This window comes from Rhinoraja longicauda, chromosome 2, assembly GCF_053455715.1.
Source record: "Rhinoraja longicauda isolate Sanriku21f chromosome 2, sRhiLon1.1, whole genome shotgun sequence".
NCBI lineage: Eukaryota > Metazoa > Chordata > Chondrichthyes > Rajiformes > Arhynchobatidae > Rhinoraja > Rhinoraja longicauda.
In genome coordinates, this window is record NC_135954.1 from 108,015,133 (window position 1) to 108,037,465 (window position 22,333).

Consider the following 22,333-nt stretch of genomic DNA (forward strand, 5'->3'; position numbering starts at 1 on the left):
TGCGATCTCCAATAAAATAAACAAAAATGCTATCAAGACCATACGACATAAGAGCTGAATTATGGCATTCAGCCCATCGAGTCTATACAGCCATTCAATTATGGCTGATCTATTGTTCCCTCTCAACCCTATTCTCCTGCTTTCTATCCATAACCTTTGATGCCCTTCCTAATCAAAAACCTATCATTCTCTGCCTTAAAAATACCCAATGTCTTGACCTCCCCGGCCATCTGTGGCAATGAATTCCACAGTTTCACCACCCTCTGGCTAAAGAAATTCCTCCTCGTCTCCATTTTGAAGGTATAGCCTTTTATTCTAAGGCTGTGCCCTCTGGTTCTGGTACATTTCTTTTCCTCAAGGAATTTAGTGAACCTAGAATTTATATGATCGAAAGGGCAATAGTTTTTTTCTGAAATATAATTGGAAGACTAGCTATTTGTTGTAAAACCCTTAATGTTAACTAAATTTCTTGAGGAAAATAAATGTACTGTTCTTATCTTGCCAACTACATGTGACACCAGACCTAACAACAGGATTGACCTGTCTTCTGAAATGGCCCAAAAGACTATTCAGTACAGGGCAATTTGAGATAAAGAACAAATGTTGACATAGTCAGTGACCTCCACAACATATAAATGAATTTGAAAAAATATTTTTTTACTAGCAATTGAAAGATTGCATCTATTACAAGATGAGTAAACGTTATGACTGTTAAAATTGTTCATTTCATTTTATGTATATCTGTATCATCTATAATTCTTAAAACCAAGGTGCATAATACAAGTATTTTTTATTCAGTAAATTAGTTTTTAATTGTACTTTTTAGTTTGAATAGTTACGATTATTATTTTTTTTTTTTAATATCACAGAAAGAATTGGACATCATCTTGGACAGTCTTGCAAGGTTCATCTTTGCTATTCGCTAAAAATCAAGGCAGTTCAACTGCATGGGTAATGTTTTTATATTAATGTATGCAACATAGCATCTACATATAAGTAGATAAATTTTACTTTGAATAGTTTATAAACTATTCAAAACATTAAATCAATATGCATCGCTAATATGCAATAAATAAAATAAGCACAAAGATCATCATTAGTCATTGGAAAGTAAACTTATTAGTGAATGTAAGTCACTATATTTAATTTTTAAATGTATATTTCTTTGCTATTTGGTACAGAATGTAAGCAATTAACATTGATATAGTGTATAGGATGCAAACATAGTTTGCAAACAGTGTAGACAAAATGTACTAGGACTGTGACAGACTAATTGGATGTTGGACGCTATGGTGAATTCTTCACATCGCTGAAACATGGCATTATTGTATGATCTTTTTTGTAAGTGTAATTTGTGAGTTAACATACAGTGATAAACAAATTTTAAATTGTGCTGTTAATGATTATTTCATTTGTATGATACAGTTACGCATATCCAATTATATTAAATTATTGGTTTGTTGTCATAGAAGTGTTAAAGGTGGATAACTTGCAGTGCACTCAACTGCTTATTTTCCTTTTTTTTTAACTTCTGTCTTCTAATTTGAGGTGCATGTCAGTAATGAGTATATATGAAAATGTCAGTTATTTTTATACCAGAAATTATTGCATTTTTTTTAGGTTTACAAGTATGGGAGTTGAAACTGTTCCACCTGCATTTTAAAAAATGTTTGAGTATTTGCTGAAATATGTGTTTGTTTTATCTTCCTCCAGTAATCACTGGTTAAACAATCCCATTGCACAAGAAGTGTATGATTGTGGCATTTATAGATAGAAAATAGAACATTGTTTACAACAAAATACTGCAAAGCAGAATAATCGAAACATCGTTGTATGTGAAAGATAAAGTTAACAAAAGTTGATAAGTTTATGAATGTACAACACATTGGTGTGATGGTAGCTGGAGTGTAGTTTAGGATTTTATTCAAGGAGCTATGTCCTTGGATTTTCACCTTGTGCTCCACAAAATGTTGATGTAACTCAGAGGGCCAGGCAGCATCTCTGGAGAACATCGATAGGGGGATCTTTCACATCGAGGCCCTTCTTCAATCTGATTGCTTATAGTAGGGGTGGGAAAGAAAGCTGTAAGAGAGGTGGGGGCATGGCAAAGCCTGGCAAGTGATAGGTGGATGCAGGTGAGGGAGCTTTGATTGCCAGATGGTTGGACAAAGGCCAAAGATAAAAGGATAAAAAGTGGTGAGTTAAGGATGTAAGGGTCATATATGAAATAGGAAGGGGGGGCTGAGGGGCATTGATAGTTTAGTTACCAATGTTCATATTATTGCATTGTAAGATACCCAAGTGAAAAATGAGGTGCTTTTCCCTCCAGCTTGACCTCAGTCTGGCAATGGAGGAGGCCCAGGACAGAACTGGTCATCATGGGAAGGGGATTTAAATTGTAACCGGGAGATCCAGCAGGCATTGGCGGTCCGAGTGCAAGTGTTCTGCCAAATGATCAATTAGTTTATTCTTGATCTTGCTGAAGATCTCAGGAGAAACCGTCTCCATATCTTACTACCTTTTTGTCTTTTCATCTCTGCCATTTGTCCAACAATCTACCAATCAAAACCTTCCCTCACGTGTGTCCACCTATCACTTGCCAAGCTTTGTCCCGTCCGCCCCCACCTCTCTTCCAGCTCTCTCCCTCCAATACAATCAGTTTTAAAGAAAGATCCCAATCTGAAACATCGCCTATCCATGTTCTCCAGAGTTGCTGCATGACCCACTGACTTACTCTAGCACTTTACCTTTTTACTGTAAATTAAACCTAAGTGCAGATAGTGGCAAAGTATTCAAAAGGGAGCTAATATATTTGATGAAGAATAAATTGTAGGGTAACAACGATATAAAGAGATAGGGATAGAACGAATTAGATTACAGGGAGCTGGTATGGTCCCTATTTGCTTATTGACAGCCTTATATGTCAAAATAAGAAGCCTTGACCCTTTGAGACTAGTAAGCTGCAACATGGCTTTGTGACTCTTATACTCAATTCTATGACTGATGAAGGCCAGCATATCAAACAGCTTTTTAACCACGCTTTCAACATGCATTGCCTCTCTGTACCTCTTTTAAGGGTCCTGCAATTAACTATATAATTTCCCCTTGCATTGGACCTCCCACAGATACCTCACAATTTCCTTGGATTAAATTCCATCTGCCATTTCTCTGCTCATAACTGTAACTGATCCACATCCACTCTTTGACAGCCTGCAACTCCACCAATTTTGGTGTCTATAAAATTACAAACCAACCAGATCCCTGGTCACAGATCTCAAGCCAGAATAACACCCTTCCACCACTACACTCTGTTTTCTGCAGGTAAGCTTGATCTGAATCCAAGCTACCAAGTCGCCATAGATCCCATGCATTTTAATATTCTGTATCGACTTGCCATTAGGCATGCATCAGCCATCACAGCTATCTGAGCTGAATATAAAACTGGAGGTAATGGTATCCCTATTTATTAGCTCCCCAACACTATTTGTGTGGTATATCAATGGACAGTTATTCTAATACAAAAATTGAAAATGTTGGAAAACTCAACAGCAGGTCATGCAGCATCTATGTAAAGACCATTTGTCAGGGTCTCATCCTGAACCATTAACTTTGTTACAGATGTTGTCTGACATGCTGAGTGCAGCATTTTCTGCTTTTATTTCCAATTTCCACTATCTACAGTGTTTGGATGGCCACCAAGTCTAAATTTCCATGGGCCTCATTATGGTACCTACTGCAAGTAACATTGACTCCATCAGTGCATATCCCTGACCCAGGCCCTCAGAGCTTGGTTCAAAAGACTTGCCTCATGCATTTTATTAAAAGTAACAGAGTGGCAGCCGCAATTGGCCCATCTTTCTGTGCTTCAATTTGATGTCCTTATGGTCAAGTCCATCTGAGGTCATTCCATAATGCAGCATTTCCAGAGGGAAGTAAAACTCCAATAATACATCCTGGAAATTGAGAATGGAATAACCTCACTTTAAAAGCTGAGAACATTGTTAAGATTTTAATTTGTAAATCTTCATCGTTAAGATTTCCCCTTAGTTCTGCTTGGTTTAAGCACAGAATCAATCCTATCAATTCCTTGCAGAATGCCATGTCAGAAAGGGTACCAGAGAATACAGTATGCCTGTAAAACTATTGCAACAAAGGGCAATTTCTTTAATCTAAGAGGGAAAAAACTAGGATAAAGGAATGCTGTTCTAGATTTTAAAAAATAATTTCAGCCTTCTTAGATATCAATGAATCAAGTCTGTATTTTCGGACAATAACATCCAATTGAATAGGTCATTGTTATACATTTTGGCATTACTTATAGAGATGACATCAGCCTAATTAAAAAAATGTTGATCTATATAATGAAATCCTCCATGCCTTTACCCTGCATACTGTACTAGTGCAAAATAATAAGCTGGTCAAAAGAGGCGGTGGCAAGATTGATACAAAATTCGTTTAGGGAGAGGAAACAAATGAAATTGAGGCATATAAACCATGATTATATTAAATGGAGGAATAGGTCAACCTGCTTATTTAACTGACTCTTAAATGTATTTATGCTATTGGCTATATAATTTGGTAGCAAGTTCATATTGTAATCATTTGTTACTTTTTCTAACTTTATTGTTGGCTTTATTAGTTTGTAGTTCTGGAGTGGAAGCATCTTCCTTACACCTAACACATTAAATCTCTACAAAATATTGAAGACATTAAACAGGCCTTCAGTTTCCTCCTTTCCAACTACTCATTTTTTATGGAAAGATTCTTTCAAAGTTTGTTAATTGTCACTAGTCATAAGTGATACAAATTCAGCACAATTTTCCCACACCGGCCAACATGTCCCAGCTACACTAGTCCCACTTGGCTTCGTTTGGCCCATGTCCATCCAAACCTGTCCTATCCATGTACCTGTCTAACTGTTTCTTAAACGTTGGGATAGTCCCTGCTTTAACTACCTTTTTTGGCAGCTTGTTCCGTACACCCACCACCCTTTGTGTAAAAAAATTATCCCTCAGATTCCTATTAAATCGTTTTCCCCTTCACCTTAAACCTATGTCCTCTGGTCCTCGATTCACCTACTCTGGGCAAGAGACTGTGTATCTACCCAATCTATTCTTGATCTATTCATGATTTTATACACCTAAGTATTAAATATTTGCAGGTCAAGCTGAATCTTGGTAATCAATGCTAGAGGAGTTTCTGTTGATAATACAAGATGCTGCAGATCATGGAATCTTGAGCAAAAAATAGTGCTGGAGGGAATCAATGGGTCAGGCAGCATTGGTGGAGGGAGTGGACAGATAATGGTTTGTGTTGGGACCTTTCTTGAGACGATTGGTGTAAGTGGGGGGGGGAAGAGCTGGAAAATAGAGGTGGGGGGGAGGGGGGAACCTAACAAGTGATGTGGATACAAATGAGGGGTAATGATTAATAGATGGGTGGAATAGGTGGCTAAAGATAAAAAGCAGGTAAAAGGCTGTTGGGTAATAAAAGATGCAGAGATGTTTAACATTGTTCTGGTGTGCAATAGATCCTTTTTTTAATAGATCTGTGATGATCCTTCATTAATAGAAACAGAAATTCTGTCCAGACATAGAATTTATTTGATCAAGTGGGCTATGTTTTCTAAAATGTCATTGGAAGAGCACACGCATCAGTTTTTTGTTGTAAAAACCCTCACGGTTCACTGAATTCGTTGGAAAGGAAATTTATTGTCCTTCTCTTGCCCACTCTACATGTAACACGAGGCCTAATGACACGATTGACTTAACTATCCTCTGAAATAGTCTAGCAAACAATTCAGTTCAGGGCAATTTGGGATGTGGAACAAATACTGACAAAGCCAGTTTTAAAAGCTTTTAGAAAGGGATTCTCCCCCGCCCCCCCCTCCCCCCCCAGAAATTAAAATGCAGATATTGCATCTGTTGTAAGCTAAGCATTATGACTATTATAATTCTTAATTTTCGCCCTCCTCATTCCCAAATCTGACCCCCCCGCCCTTAGCTATATCCATCTACCACTTGCCAGGCTTTGTCCCATGCAACCTCTTATTATCACTTGCTTATTCCACCAGTCTCAGGCTGGATCCCAACCTGAAATGCTGTCCGTGTACATTCTCCACAGATGCTGCCTGCTCGTGGAGTTCCTCTACCTGTTTGTTTTGCTCAGGTTTCTATTACCAAAGCAGAAAATGATAATATCACTTGACAGGTCTAACTGCAATAGTACTAATATGTATAGTCTATCTTACCTAGCACACTCTGTGGAAGTCTTGAATTGTTAACTGGTTTCTCTTCCCACAGCTGCAGCTTAATTGGCTGAGTTCTTCCAGTATTTCTATTTTTGTTCCAGTGTCCATCACCTGCAATTTGGGAGTTAAAAAAAATATATATATTTGTATTTAAAGCCCAAAGCATTGGGTTTTAAAATATGTATATTTTTAGAAGGATAATATTTATGAGGGAACTGCAGATGTTGACTTGCAGAAAAAAAAAAAAACCAACGCACTAGAGTAACTCAGCAGGTCAGGCAACATCTCTGGAAAACATGGACAGGTGATGTTTAGGGTCAGGAACCTTCTGCAGACAGATTGTGTGTGTATGTGTGTGTGTGTGATGGGGGGGGGGGGGGGGGGGGGGGGGGGGGGGGGAGGGGAGAGAGATGGGAGGGTGTAAGAAAAAGTTATTTCGTGGATACAGATGAGGGGGTTGTTGATGGGCAAATGGTTGGACAAAGGCCAGAAAGAAAACAAAGAAGATGTGGGGCAAAAGCATTGAAGAGTTGTAAATGATGAAGATCGAGGAAGTAATAAAGGGAAGAGAGGGAGGAACAGAAAGGGGCCTGGGAATGAAGGGGAGGGTGGGCTTTTGGGGTTACCTTGAAATTCGAGAATTCAGTGATCATACAGTTGGGTTGTGAGCTACCCAAGCGGAATATGAGGTGCTGTTCCTCTAGTTTGTGTGTGGCTTCAGGCTGGCTTTGGAAGAGGCCCAGGACAGAAAAGTCAGTGTGACCTGGGAACTCACAAAGGCCCCAGCTATGCTTGGCTTCTAGTCGGCTACATCGAACAGTCTTTGTTCCAAATGTACACTGGCACCATCCCCCAACACTTTCTCTGTTGCATTGACGACTGCATTGGGGCTACGTGTTGCACCAATGCAGAACTCGTTGATTTCAATAACTTTACCACTGACATCCACCCTGCCTTCAAATTATCTTGGACTATTTCTGATGCCTCTCTCCCAATGCAGACCTACTGCAGTTGTGCAGGGCCCGGGTGAGACCACACCTGGAGTATTGTGTGAAGTTTTGGTCTCCTAATTTGAGGAAGGACATTCCTGCTATTGAGGGAGTGCAGCGTAGATTCACCAGGTTAATTCCCGGGATGGCGGGACTGACGTATGATGAAAGAATGGGTCGACTGGGCTTATATTCACTTGAATTTTGAAGGATGAGAGGGGATCTTATAGAAACATATAAATTTCTTAAGGGATTGGACAGGTTAGATGCAAGAAAAATGTTCCCAATGTTGGGGGAGTCCAGAACCAGGGGTCACAGTTTATGAATAAGGGGTAGGCCATTTAGGACTGAGATGAGGAAAAACCTTTTCATCCAGAGAGTTGTGAATCTGTGGAATTCTCTGCCACAAAAGGCAGTGGAGGCCAATTCACTTGATGTTTTCAAGAGAGAGTTAGATATAGCTCTTAGGGCTAACGGAATCAAGGGATATGGGGAGAAAGCAGGGTCTGATTTTAGATGATCAGCCATGATCATATTGAATGGCGGTGCTGGCTCGAAGGGCCGAATGGCCTACTCCTGCACCTATTTTCTATGTTTCTATTTCTTGATCTCTCTGCCTCTATCACAGGATAGACGACCGACTGACATCCGCTACAAACCTACTGACTTTCAGTTATCTGGGCTACATTTCCTCCCACCGTGCCTCTTGTAAAGACGCTAACCCCTACTCTCAATTTCTCCGTCCCCACCGCACACTTATGCCTGGTCTGCCAATCCCTACTGGATCACAGGGTTGCCAACCATTTTAACTCATCTTCCCATTCCTATAGTGGCCTGGGCCTTCTCCATTTCCGAGTTGGGCAACACACAAAATGGAGGAACAGCACCTTAAAAGACATTTGGACAGGTGCATGGGTAGGAAGTGTTTACAGGGATATGGGCCAAATGCAGGCAGATGGGACAAGCAAGATGGGGCATCATGATTGGCATGGGCAAGTTGAATCTAAGGTCCTTTTTCTGTGCGGTATGTCTCTATGACTAGCATCGCATATTCCGCTTGGGTAGCTTATAACCCAACACTATTAACATTGAAATTCCAATGTTAGATAGCCTTAAACATCACCTTCCCCCCTCTCCCTGGTGCCCCAACAGGACTTGCACCTCTTTCTTCTCTCCCCCTCCCCTTCCACCTATATTACCTTCCTCTAGCTTGACAATTCACAACTCTTCAAACCTTTTGCCTCACACCCTTTGTCTTTTCATCTCTGTCCTTTGCCAACCATATGCCAATCAACAACCCCCCTCACCTATAGCCACCTGTTTCCTGCCCCTCGTTTTATCCAGGATTCTTCTTTCCCTCCTGCCCCAACAATCGGTCTGAAGGATTTGTACCCGAAACATCCCCTATCCATGTTCTCCAGAGATGTTGCCTGACCTATTGAGTTACTCCAGCACTTTGCTTTTGTAATATGTATACGGATTTATTTTCACACATGTGATAGATTTTATACAGCATCTTGAATAGCCAATTTATCAGTGAAGTATTTCGAAATTTGTAGAATTTTTGCCAAATATTGTCTTCGATATCTTAATAGTCTGCCTTCAGTAAATATTATTGCTGCTGATTCATAGTGCTTTACGTTTGTGACTTCACTTTTCTTCCCTCTTTCCACCAAGTCATTCTTCCACTGGACCTCGGTCCCATAGCTCCTGCTTTCTTCTCTTGCCGAGTGGAAATCTGCTGTCAAGTGTCGACCTCCAGTCACCTATGTAAACTGTTCACTGTATGTTCTTTCTGCATGTACCTTGGCAAAATGAAAAAATGTCTTATGTAATTTCATACCAGCAGCTTTTTACGTGCTACAATAATTTTGGCTGGCATTAACTTGAAATTCTCTCGGCTATGTTTGCGTGAGTGCTTCTGGTGTTTTTGATTTGTTTTTTGGCACCCTGCTAAACAACTGCATGGATTTTTAAAAGACTTTTTATGTACTTTCCAACATTATAGCTTGCTGTAAAATGCTTGAATAAACATTAGGCTTTTCACTCGCTTTTATCTTGCTATAATATATACTTCATTAACATGCAACAGAATTTGTTGTTTTGTTACGACAAATGATAAAAATGGTTTCACAACTGCCACATTTCCCAAGGACGCGTTTGATTTGTGACTGCCGTGAATGGCACTTTGTGATGTGAGCATATGGTTCTGCAATGTTTTTCTGTTTAGACTGGATTTTTACTTGCCATAATGGATGGTAAAGTTATGCACTGGTATTCATATCATAGGCAATGGTCATTTAAAAAAAATGCACATGAATATAAGCTTTCCTTCCTTATCCATATCTAGTAGGAACAAGAATGGGCCATTCAGCCTCTCCAACCTGCTTAGTCATTCACCAGGCACATGACTAATTCCTATGTTCCTCAAGTCCACGTCTCTGTCTTTTTTCCTCCATACCCGTGATTTCCTTACTGATTAGAAATCTATGTATCATCATAGCTTTAAATATGCACAGAACGCCTCCTCTTTCCCCCCCCCCCCCCGTTTTTTTTTATGGCAGGGAGTTCCAAAGACACAGCCCTCAAGAAATATTTCCTCATACTGGTCTCAAATGGGTGCCTCCTTATTCTGAGACCATGTCCTCTGGTTCTTGAATCTGGCATCCTCTCTGCATTTACCCTGTTGAGCTCTTTAAGAATCATAAGATCACCTCTCATTCTTCCAAATTCCAATGTAAAATACTATCCTGTTTAATCTCTCCTCGTAGGACAAGAACTCCACGTACTAGGATCATCCTCGTGAACTTTCCCTGAATTTACTACCCGTTAACTGATATAAAGTAATAACTTTATTTCTGTAGGAAAACTAAAACTCTGATTTTGGCTCACTGGTGCACTACATGGTTACGGTAAAATTTCCCTGCTTTTCTACTTCAATCCTATAGAAATAAGGGCTAATGTTTAAATTATCTTTCCCTGCATCTACTGCACTTGCGTGCAAGCTTTCTGGGTTTCTTGCAATCCAAATCTCTTTTTGTAATAATACTGATCCCTGTGACATCTCATTGGTCACAGGTTGCCAATCTTAAAATGAGCCCCTGGTTTTTCGATCCGCCAAGGCCTGCTGGATCTCCCGGTTGCTGACCATTTTAACTCCCATTCCCATGCTGATCTTTCTGTCCTCGGCTGCCTCCATTGCCAGAGTGAGGCCACGCGCTAAATTTGCAAAACAGCACCTCGTATTCTGCTTGGGTGGCCGCAAAAATCAACTTATTTACGTTTATTCCCCTCTTCCTCCCTTCCCTGTGCCCCACCTGGACTCACATTCACTTCCATTTCCCCGCACCTACTCCTCTCCCCCCTCACATATATTCTCACCTCTGGCTTTGCAATTCTCACCTCTTCTATTAATATTTCACAATCTTTGTCTTTTCGTCTCCGGCTTTTGTCCAACCATCTGCCGATGAAAAACCCGCCTCACCTGTATTCACCTATCACTCGCCAGGCTTTGTCCTGCCTTGTCTCCCTTCCAGTTTTTTCCCCTACCCTCCCCCAGACCACAATCAGTCTGAAGAAGGGTCCTGAAACATCACCTCTCCGTGTTTTCAGATGTGCTGCCTGATCCATGTATTCCAGAGCACGAGTTTTTGTGACTTAATTTCTTGAGGCACCTTGCTGAATGTCTTCTGGAAGTCCAAATACAATACATCTACTCATTACCCTCTATCCTATATGTTTGCAATTTACTCTAAGTTCAAAATTCATCAGAGATCATTTTCTCTTCTTGAAGAGATGAGATTGATTAGATTGATTTTGCAAATATGTGACTGTTTTTTCCTTGATAATTGATTCTGACATTTTTTCCAATAATAGTTGTTAGGCTTATCATCCCATGGTTAACTATATTTTCCTTCCTCCCTTTTTGAATGGGGTGGCACAATGGCGGTTTTCCAGTCCTCTGATACTTCTCCAGAATCTAGTGTTTTTTGAAAGATCACAAACAATGGATTCACTATCTCAGTGGCCACTTTTAGAATCCTAAGAAAAAGCCATCCAAACTAGAAAACATATCAACTGAGTTTAGGAAAGAACTGCAAATGCTGGTTTAAATTGAAGATAGATACAAAATGCTGGAGTAGCTCAGCGGGACAGGCAGCATCTCTGGAGAGAAGGAATGGGTGACGTTTCGGGTCGAGAACCTTCTTCAGACTGAAGGAAGGTCTTGACCCGAAACGTCACGCATTCCTTCTCTCCAGGAATGCTGCCTGTCCTGCTGAGTTACTCCAGAATTTTGTGTCTATCTTCAACTTAGTTAGTTTAATTTAGAGATACAGTGCGGAAACAGGCCCTTCGACCCACCGAGTCCGCACCGACCAGCGATCCCCGCATGCTTACACTGTCCTGCACACACTAGGGACAATTTTACATTTATAACAAGCCAATTAACCTACAAACCTGTACCTCTTTGGAGTGCGTGAGGAAACCGAAGATTTCGGAGAAATCCCATGCGGTCATGGGGAGAACGTACAAACTCTGTACGGACAGTACCCGTAGTCGGGATCGAACCCGAGTCTCTGACGCTGTAAGTGCTGTAAGGCAGCAACTCTACCGCTGCGCCACTGATGCCCCTAACCTAAAACCTTTAACCTAAAACAGTTCCTCCATGATAGTAACCCTATTTAATTTATTCCCAGCTTTAATGGGGTGTCCGTACCATAAACTCTGTTGCAAAACCCATGTTTACCTCCTTAGCCATTTTTTTTGTTTCACACAAATATTCCCCAGTCTCATTCTCCAGGGGTCCCATGTGCACTTTTCCTTTCCTTTTTATACTCAGAAGGAATGTTAAAACAAACAACGAGTTAGTTTTCCATATTTTCCTAGTTCATTTTTTTTCTCTTTATGTTGTTTTGGCTTTGCTGGATCCTGAATTTATCCCAGCCTTTCAGTCTGCCGCTAACTTTTGCCTTTTCCAAATGAAGCTTATATTTCCTTGGTTAGCCTTGATCGATTCAACACTCCTTTAGAATCTTTACCCCGTACAGGGATTTGTCTTGGCTGAATTTCCTTTCTGTGTGTGTGCGCTGTTGCTGGCAACCTTGTATTCTCCTTAAACCATCAGCCCTGTCCACTTGAACCAATTCTATCTTTGTTTCTCTTACCATATATACAGCCTAGCCTAGCAGGACAAGCATCATCTCTGGATAGAAGGAATGGGTGATGCTTTGGGTCGAGACCCTTCTTCAGGTGTTGAGGAAGGGTCTGAAGAAGGATCTTGACCCGACTCGTCACCCATTCCATCTCTCCAGAGATGCTGCCTGTCCTGCTGAGTTACTCCAGCACTTTGTGCCTATCTTTGGTTTAAACCAGCATCTGCAATTCCTTCCTATATAGCCTAACCTGCTGAGCATTTCCAACATTTCTTCATTCCCTTTATTTAAGTTAAACAAAGCTGTTTCCAAGTTTCTTACTTTCAAACCGAGTACAAAATTCTATTATGTTATGACTACCATCTCCCTGAGTAATTTTTATTTTGAGATCACTTATTAAACTAGCCTCATTACTTATTCCTAGATCCAAGCGATCCTTTATCTTGGTTGGTTTCATAATGTATTGTTTCAGAAATCCAACCTGAAAGCTCTCTCAGCCTCCCTTTCCAACTTGATTGAACCAATCTATGTGAAAATTAAATTCTTCCATAATTATTTTGCTGCTTTTTTTAATACTGCTTTTGTTTTTTGGTTTACATTCTTGTCTAACTTATGGCCATCATTTCTGCACACTACTCTGACCAGTGATTTCTTTCTCTGGCTGGTTTTTAAATTCCATTTCCACCCAAATGGGATGACTTCACATCTAAGTATCTCGACCCGAAACATCACCCATTCCTTCTCTCCCGAGATGCTGCCTGACCCGCTGAGTTACTCCAGTATTTTGTGTCTACCTCCGATTTAAACCAGCATCTGCGGTTTTTTTTCCTACACATCTCTCACAATTATATGTATTTCATCTATTTATAAACAGTGCTACCCGCCATTTTTTTCTTCCAATGTGTCCTTCCTAAAAGTTAAATATCTTTGATCCTATTGTAGCTATACCCCCTAATGACCACCAGACCATACTAATTTTCGCTTTTGTTGTTAGTTAACCTATCTTTTTACAAAGACTTCATACCTTGAGATACAGAGTCTCTAGACTTATCAGTATGCCATTTTTAAACATTATCTCGTTTGTTCCTTGGCTTTATTTGCCTCTTGATCTGCATTTACATTCTGCACTACTTTTTTTTGTTCTTGTTGCTCTCTTTACCACCTTGCTGAGGTTATCATCAGCCATCATTCTAATTTAAACCCTCCCTAACAGAACTCCAAAACGTCCCACGACGACATTGGTTCTAGATTTGCCTGGGTGTGAGCAGTTCTCCCCCCAAATGCAGGAACAGCTTTCCTCAGAATCTGTTCAGTGTCCTGGGTCTCTAAAGTTCTTCCTCACTGCATGAATTCTCCAGCTATACATTAAACGGGTCCATTACTGTAACCAGCACAACATTGCACAAGAAGTAAATATGCGATGATTATTTTTTGAGGCCCTGGTTTTTACCCCCCCAATCTCCTTAAATTCATTTTGCAGGACCTAATCCTTGGTCCCGCTGATAATCTGCTGTCTACTTTGGAGATACAGCGCAGAAACGGGCCCTTCAGCCCATCGAGTCCACGCCAACCAACGATCATCTCCTCCCCCCCCCCCCCCCCCCCCCAACACCACTACCAGCACAATCCTACCCACTAGAGACGATTTACAATCTTACCAAAGTCAATTAACCTACGAACTGGTATGTCTTTGGAATGTGAGGGGAAACTGGAGCACCTGGAGAAAACCCATGTGGTCACAGGGAGAACGTACAAATTCTGTACAGACAGCACCTGTAGTCAGGATCGAACTCTGGTCTCTGGTGCTGTAAGGCAGCAACTCTACCGCTGCATCGCTGTGCTGCTCTTTGAGATGTCAGTGTTTAATTATGCTTACTATGCAACCCAATTTGTGGAAAATAGATACTCACTCCAACACATCTGGAATTATATATTTTGGATATAAATTTTATATATAAGAATATTGAAGATATTCTTCATTTGTTCTGCTCAGTAATTATGTTTTCTTACTGAAATGCAAACAAATAACCTAGGTTTGACCATGTTTTCTTCATATTTGGCATTCTGGTGTATTCAGCCCCTGGTTTCAAAGTTTGTATTGAATGCCTTGATCTTTTTAGAGCCTTTGAACATGACACTTGCCTGTAATCATTTTTACGTCATTGAATGTTAAGAAAAGCAATCTGTTCCATATTCAGCACAATGGATGGAAAAGACTGTTTAATTCTCCATAACGTAAATTAAACTAAGAATAATGTGTCATATGCAGGAAAGGCGCATCCAATAAACAACATCCATAGTAAATTTTAAGGTTGCAGAAATGTCAGGTGAATTGGTTTAAAATCCTGGATTTGGCCATTAGTTCTTGATTAGTACGGGTGTCGGGGGTTATGGGGAGAAGGCAGGAGAATGGGGTTAGGAGGGAGAGATAGATCAGCCATGATTGAATGGCGGAGTAGACTTGATGGGCCGAATGGCATGATTCTGCTCCTATCACTTGTGATCTTATGATGATGATTGATACAGTGTTCAATGCTGGCTCCTGCAAAGCAATCTCAGAATCCAAGTCATTCATGAATCTCATCTCTAACATCTAAGTGCCAATTCCAATTCAGGATAATATGGTTAATTGCTTAATTATGCATCACCATTTATAGCTGGATGTGGCAGACCACAATGCTTTAGATGGTTGGGCATGGATGCATTTAGATCTGGTTATCTTATGCATTCTCTTTATTTGGTACATTTATTCAAGATTTGCATGTGGTACATTAATTGGCCATCCCTAATTTTGTGCTTGCATTTTCATTCATTTAATTGGAAGCCTGCTTCCAGATGTGCATGGTGCAACTCCATGTTGGGGTGGGTAATTTGGCATGGCGCAGAAAAGACAATGAGGATTTTGCCATGTCATGAGGGTACAGATTATTAGTTTGGAAATTTGCTGCTGCAGATGAGCATGTGGATTTGAAGTTTTGAACTGCAAGTTTGATTCATTTTAAGAATTAAGTTCTTACTCTAAAGCATGACAGTGATGCCTTCCATCACAGAGTTCCTTGTGTGGAGATTCTACATGTACCCTAGATTTGTGCAGTGGCTAGTTTAACAAACCTTCCTGCATGTAGGAAGTTGCAACGGAATAGACTCATAGTTACACAACATGGAAACAGACCCTTTGGCCCAACTTGTTCATGCCAATCATGTTGCCTAGCTCAGCTCGTCCTATTTCTTTGTGTTCGGCCTATATCTCTAAACTTTTTCTATTCATGTACCTGTCCCAAGTGACTTTTAAAAATCATAATTGTAAAGCAAGAAGCCAATAATATTATTTCCTCCTCCTACTTCCTGCTTCTTTAACAGATTGTTGTGAAACTAATCTGGCAACTATGCTCTTCAAGTTATCAAAACTTACTTCCAGTTGCAGTTTGGAACAATCAAGTGGCTCTCAGAGGATAGCTCTGAATTAACCTGATAAATGTGTAACTGGACTGAGTCATCAGGGATCACAGATTTCCCTCAGTAAAATCTACTCGTGAGGCAGTTTCGATTTACTGATAATTCACTCCCATCATGGACCTCTGTAGTGACACTAAGTTTAAAAAATTATATATATATTTAAAAATGGGGAATTTAAAAAAAAAAAGAAAATTATTAAACTGATTTGCAATTCAGACGGTGCAGATGTTTGTCTCATTTACCTTTATTAATCCAATTCCGTAAGAAGAGAAGCCATGTTGTCTGTAAAAGGAGGACATTTCAGATGACTGAAACGCTTCATCTTGAGAGCAGATACAGTGGAAAAACTGGGAGAAAGGGATAACATCCTTACAAGAGACGGATGGGGAGAGGTGTGATCTAGGCAGCTGTAGGAGTCGGTGGGTTTATAGTAAATCTCAGTGGATAGTTATCTCCTGAGATAAAGACCAGATCTAGAAAAGAGAGAGGTGTCAGAAATGAACGTGAGAACTGTGCAACCAGCGATCAACCCCCCTTCCCCACCCCTCCCCGTACACTGTGCAAATAGGTAGTGAAGGTGATAAAATTGGTGAGCGTTGGAAGCAGCACTAGTATAGTCGTCAATGTAACGGAGAAAGAGTTGGTGAGGTCGTTTTAAATATGTTTGTTCCATGTAGCTATCTAAAAGACATGCATATAGTAAGGGAAGAGGGATTTAGGAGTGCAGGTACATAGTCCCTTGAAAGTGGCATCATAGGTATATAGGGAGGTCAAGAATGCTTTCAGCACATTGGCTTTCATCAGTCAGAGTATTGAGCATAGAGGTTGGAAGGTCATGTGACAGTTGTATGAGGCCACATTTGGAGTATTATGTTCAATTTTGGTTGCCATGTTGTAGGAAGGATGTTGTTAAGCTGGAAAGGGTGCAGGGAAGATTTGCAAAGATGTTGCCAGGACTCTAGTGCCTGAGCTTTTGGGAGTGGTTTAGTAGACTGGGACTTTCTTCCTTGGAGCACAGGAGGATGAAGGGTGATCTTATAGAGGTGTACAAAGTCATGAGAGGAATCGATCGAGTAAATGCACAGTCTTCTGTCCAAAGGGGGGGAAATCAAGAACCCAAGAACACAGGTTTAAGTTGAGGAACTGGGAATTTAATAAGAATGAAGGGTGACTATTTTTACACAAAGGCTGGTGGGTATATGGAATGAGCTGCCATTGAGACAGGTACTATCATAACATTTAAGAGACATTTCGACAGGTACATGGATAGGATAGATTTAGAGGGTTATGAGCCAAGCACGAGCAGGTGAGACTAGTGTGGATTGCGCATGTTGGTCGACGTGGGCAAGTTGGGTCGAATGTCCTGTTTCCATGGCTCTTCCTTCGACTCTATTTATGACTCTACTGCTCTTACTCACCCTAGCTGCTCTAACAGTACCAGCCACACCTGCAACCTCTACCACAAAGAAGAGAAAGGGCTTCAGGTACTTAGGAACATTACCTCCTGCAAGTACCTCTACAAGCTACACACTATACCTATTTGGAAATATATCGTCAATCTATTATGTGTTGCATGTTATAGAATTTCCAAAACAGTAGCACAATGGGAGTACCTTCACCAGAAGAATTGTGGCGGTTCAAAAAGTTGGCTACCCACCAAACTACTTCAGAGCTATTTAACAGTGGTATAAATTTGGTCTTTCCAGCACTCCCTGATCATGAAAAACGAATGGATTTAAAAAAAAAATCCTTCAAGCTGCTAAAAGTGATCAACATACATAGGAATGCTTCTTCTAAAAAAGCGTGGATAAGATTGTTGAAAAAGGATCCAGCATGTGTTTTAATCATTTTTGGATATAATATCAGTAAACGTTAACAACTTTATCTTTTGATTTTTCAGAAATTTGGTAACACGCAATCTAAACCTGAATTCACTGTGGATTTAAAAGGGGCTGCAATTGAATGGGCTTCAAAAGATAAATCGAGTAAGAAGAATGTCATTGAGGTAAATATTCTCCTTCTTTGTACATTGTGCGAAATAGACTTTAGACTTTAGAGATACAGCATGGAAAGAGGCCTTTTGGCCCACCGAGTCCACGCTGACCAGCGATCACCCCGTACGCTAACACTATCTTACAACTAGGGACAATGTACAATTTTAACGCAGCCAATCAACCTACAAATTTGGAATGTTGGAGGGGACCGGAGAACCCGGTGCAAACCCACGCGGTCATGGGGAGAACGCGCAAACTTACAGATAGCACCTGTAGTCAGGATCGAACCCGGGTCTCCGGTGCTGTAAGGCAGTAACTACTGCTGCACAGCCCCCTCATCAGACTTTTATTTTGTCAGTATCATTGCACTTGTCATTTTCCCTTGGTGTTTATCATTCTCCTTTTCCCCTCTGCTCTCCGTTTTTTTGTTTGGCTCTGAACACTTGCTGAACACGTTTTAGTTCCTGACTTGTGGTTCTCTGGTTGGTGATTTTCACCTGTGTGCTCAAGTACCCATGGTCATGAGTTTGTGATTAAATATTGCCTGTTTCAGTCGTTGACTAATGCATCAAATGAGAGATGAGAATCAAACCACATTAGCGTGTTCCTTTTGGTTTGGAATTTGGGGCAGTAATTGACATTGCAAGCTTCTACCTATTGATGGAAATGCCTCGTGGATATCATTAACTTTGAGGTTTTTAACATTGTCTCTGGTGGAAGTCAGAAACATTACTTGAACAAGTAATTTCCATAAAGGTAGTGTAAGAAAATAACTGCAGATGTTGGTACAAATCGAAGGTATTTATTTCACAAAATGCTGGAGTAACTCAGCAGGTCAGGCAGCATCTCAGGAGAGAAGGAATGTGTGACGTTTCGGGTCGAGACCCTTCTTCAGACTTCCATAAAGGTAGTGTTGTTTTGCAATATTAAGTCATAGCTGTTCATGGGGAGAAGGAGTGGGTGACTTTTCAGGTCGTCCCGAAACGCCACCCATTCCTTCTCTCCAGAGATGTTGAGTTACTCTAGCATTTTGTGTCTATCTTTGGTTTAAACCAGCATCTATAGTTCCCTCCTACACAAATCATAGCTGTTCTTTGTTGCTATAAGTCTGGGCAAGGGCACAATGTTGGTTGGGTCTTTAGAAAGAAAATCAGAAATGACAAGGCTAAATTAATTTATTAGGAGGACTCCATTCTCCAGAATATTCCATATTGTAGTGTTGACAATTCTTTAGCTTCATTAGAAACCATAAATAAATAATATTTTTCATGTTTTATCAATGAAACCCACGGTTCAAAATGGCCTTTTATTTTGGGGTCCTTCAGCATGGATTCCTTTGAGTACAAGAAAGCAGAATTTGAAGCCATAATGGAGACCATAAGTGAACCCAGATTTGTAGCTTTTTGTACCTTGTTCATGAGAGAAATGCATACCAACAGAGATGCTGCTGCGAACATTAAAAACGTAATGAATAATGCAGAGATTTGAAATAAGCAAATTCCTGAACTACTTTAATTGTTAAAGTTAATACTAAATTGCAAAGTTAATTTTGTCTCCTTAGATTATCTTCGCATTTGAAGTTAGATAACAGGGAATATTGTAATCCTGTGTTTTATCAGGAAAGAAGGATTTTGCTATATATGGAGGTACAAAATCCCGCTAGACTTGTCCAATTATGTGGTCTCTTCCTGGGAATGTTAATTACCACATCAACATGCCAAACAAATGAGCTGGAGACATCATCCAAAACACCTGAGGATTCTGTTGATAATTTATTTTTCATTGAGTCTAAGTGACATTTCCGTTTCTGAAATATATTAGAGTAACTTTAAATATTTAAAATTTAATGCATTGAAGTGTGTCATTGTTCAAAATGTGTTATGCATTTGAATATTATAAAAATCAACCTATATATATTTATTAATAATTGTGCCACGTGCAATAAATTATTAAAGCTCTATGCTGACTTGCACAATGACAAAGGCTTTTCTACTGAATTTTAACTTTACCAGAGGTGGTGACATTTTATGATTATTATCTAATGCAGTCAAAACACGGGGTAGGCTAAGTTGTGCTAAGTAATTTTTTAAATAATAAAAAAACTGAATGTGGTAAGGACTATCTCCTTGATTATCTGTTTGATTAATTGGGAAATTTGCCATTTTCCAGCTCAGAACACGCCATGGAACAGAATTACTGATACAATTAGACAATGATAATTTCATCAATGAATGGTATAAAGCTCTTGAAGAGACTATTAGTAATCAGGTGTGTATTCAAACAGGAACATTTTGCTTTCTATTTCTGTCTATATCGTTTTCTTTGCTTCTCTAAATCTAAATCTAAATCACTGTGAAGCTGTTCAAGAAATTTAAAGACTAATTTGCATCTCACAACTAATTTCATCGCAGACAGAGTCTGATGAAGCTGCTGATGATGACATGCCAGAGTCTCCAGGCATTGAAAAGCATGATAAAGATAAGAATAATAAAGACTTAAAGAAATCACGGCGTAAGTCATAAAGTACATTGATTTCATACGGTTAAAGTAAATTTCAGCAAAACGTATGATTCCTATTTGCCATTTTCATTGCAAGCAGGACGTAAACAACCAAATGGTAGACAGTCAAGAACCCTTATCCCAGGGTGGAAATGGGTTAGAGGGCAGAGCTTTAAGGTGAGAGGGGCAGAGTTTTAGGACATGTGAGGGGCAGGTTTTTCACACAGAGTGATGGAATGCACTGTCAGGGGTGATAGTGGAGCCAGATATGATAGTGGCATTTCAGAGGCTTCTAGACAGGCACATGGATATGCAGGGAATGGAGGGATATGGATCATGTGCAAGCAGAGGACATCAGTTTAAGTTGGCACCATATTCAGCATGAAGTCAAGCTGGAAAGGGCGCAGAAAAGATTTACGAGGATGTTGCCAGAAGCAACGGGGAGAAGTTGAGTAGGCTGGGACTCTATTCCATGGAGCGCAGGAGGATGAGGGATGATCGTATAGAGGAATAGATTGGGTAGGTGAACTGAGGACCAGAGGACATAGGTTCAAGGTGAAGGGGAAAAGATTTAATAGGAATTTGAGGGATAACTTTTCACTCCAAGGGTGGTGGATGTATGGAACAAGCTGCCAGAGGAGGTAGTTGAGGCTGGGACTATCCCAACGTTTCAGAAACAGATAGGTACATGGATAGGGCAGGTTTGGAGGGATATGGATGAAACGCAGGCAGATGGGACTAGTGTAGCTGGGACATGTTGACCGGTGTAGGCAAGTTGGGCCGAAGGGCCTGTTTCCATACTGTATCACTCTATGACTGAATATTATGGGCCGAAGGGCCTGTTTCTGTGCTGTTCTATGTTCACTCAAAAAAGAAAACAGATTGAATTTCGTATTAATAGTTAGTTACAGATTCATTATTGCATTGCATGAAATTATTCATTGTTTAAAACATTTCCATACCGAACAGTTTAATTCATTATAGTAAACTCAAAACCACAAGACTGTTCCAATCTAAAGCTCTGTTATTCTCAAGCCACTGGATTATGTCGGTGAGTCCTCAATGTGTACAAGTAGTTCTGCTATAACATGTGTTTCCATAACACAAATTGGAAAATAGTGATGAATTAGGGAAACAGTATTTGCATTAAGCGGGCTGAATTAGTTATAACTATGATTGGAAACCAGAGGACCACTTTAAAGTTACTTTGGAAATTGACAAGCAAAAAGAAACCTGTCTTGGAGTCAAACAATTTGGGGAGGGGAAAATTGTTTTCATGTAACCTGCACACAGTAACCAGACGCTATTCTCTTAAGAACACGGCTATTACTTTACAGTAGAGGCAGAGGAGCGAGGTTGGAGTGTAAGGGTGCGTCGAGTGGAGGTGGGGTGCAGGGGCTTTGTAGCCAGTTCCACCGCAAGGCTCCAGAGGGAAGTAGGAGTCAGAGGGCAGGCCCAAAGGAGGGCAATCAAAGAACTTGCCAATGCCGCCGAACGGAGCAGTCACTGGCTGTGGCTGAAAAGAAGAGATGCTATCTGGGCAGCCACGTGACTATCCAGAGGCTAACCATAAAACACACACCCAGGTCTGATCACCCTGCGGTGGGCCTGCCTCGACTGAGGATGTCTTGTGTGACGTTGAGGTACACAACTGAAGATGTGTCTGAATGGTAGCGACATCACCTAGTGGTCACCCCCAAGAACAACACCAGTCAATTATAGTGCAAAACTTTAGGGATTGTAACGGCCAGTCCTACTAATCAATCTGAATTTAAACTGTGGATGGACATTGAAATTGGCAAGCAGTTGCTTTTATCGACACTTGTGCACCAATATAGTCTATTAAGCAAGGTAACATACACTCTTGAGTAGTTTACCTTGCAGTAACAAAGATAAATGTATTGCTGTTAAAAAGACCTTTGTTTTTGAAAATACCATGGAGAAAAATAATTTTGTTTTTGAGTCAGAAACTCCCTAGCTCCTAAGCCTCTT

At 40.3% G+C, this 22,333-nt stretch overlaps 1 protein-coding gene across 5 annotated transcripts in view; it reads left to right on the plus strand.

Moving 5' to 3' along the window:
• LOC144608144 (rho GTPase-activating protein 12-like) overlaps positions 1-22,333 on the plus strand; it is a 131,370-nt gene that overhangs the window by 87,355 nt on the left and 21,682 nt on the right. For all 5 annotated transcript variants that reach the window (XR_013549171.1, XM_078425561.1, XM_078425583.1 and 2 more), the window contains 4 exons: positions 870-951; positions 17,749-17,853; positions 20,012-20,110; positions 20,254-20,353. Coding sequence is in view for 4 of the 5 variants with exons in the window: in XM_078425561.1 (XP_078281687.1) it covers positions 870-951; positions 17,749-17,853; positions 20,012-20,110; positions 20,254-20,353 (386 nt within the window). In the remaining variant the exon portion in view is untranslated. The remainder of the gene's footprint in view (positions 1-869; positions 952-17,748; positions 17,854-20,011; positions 20,111-20,253; positions 20,354-22,333) is intronic.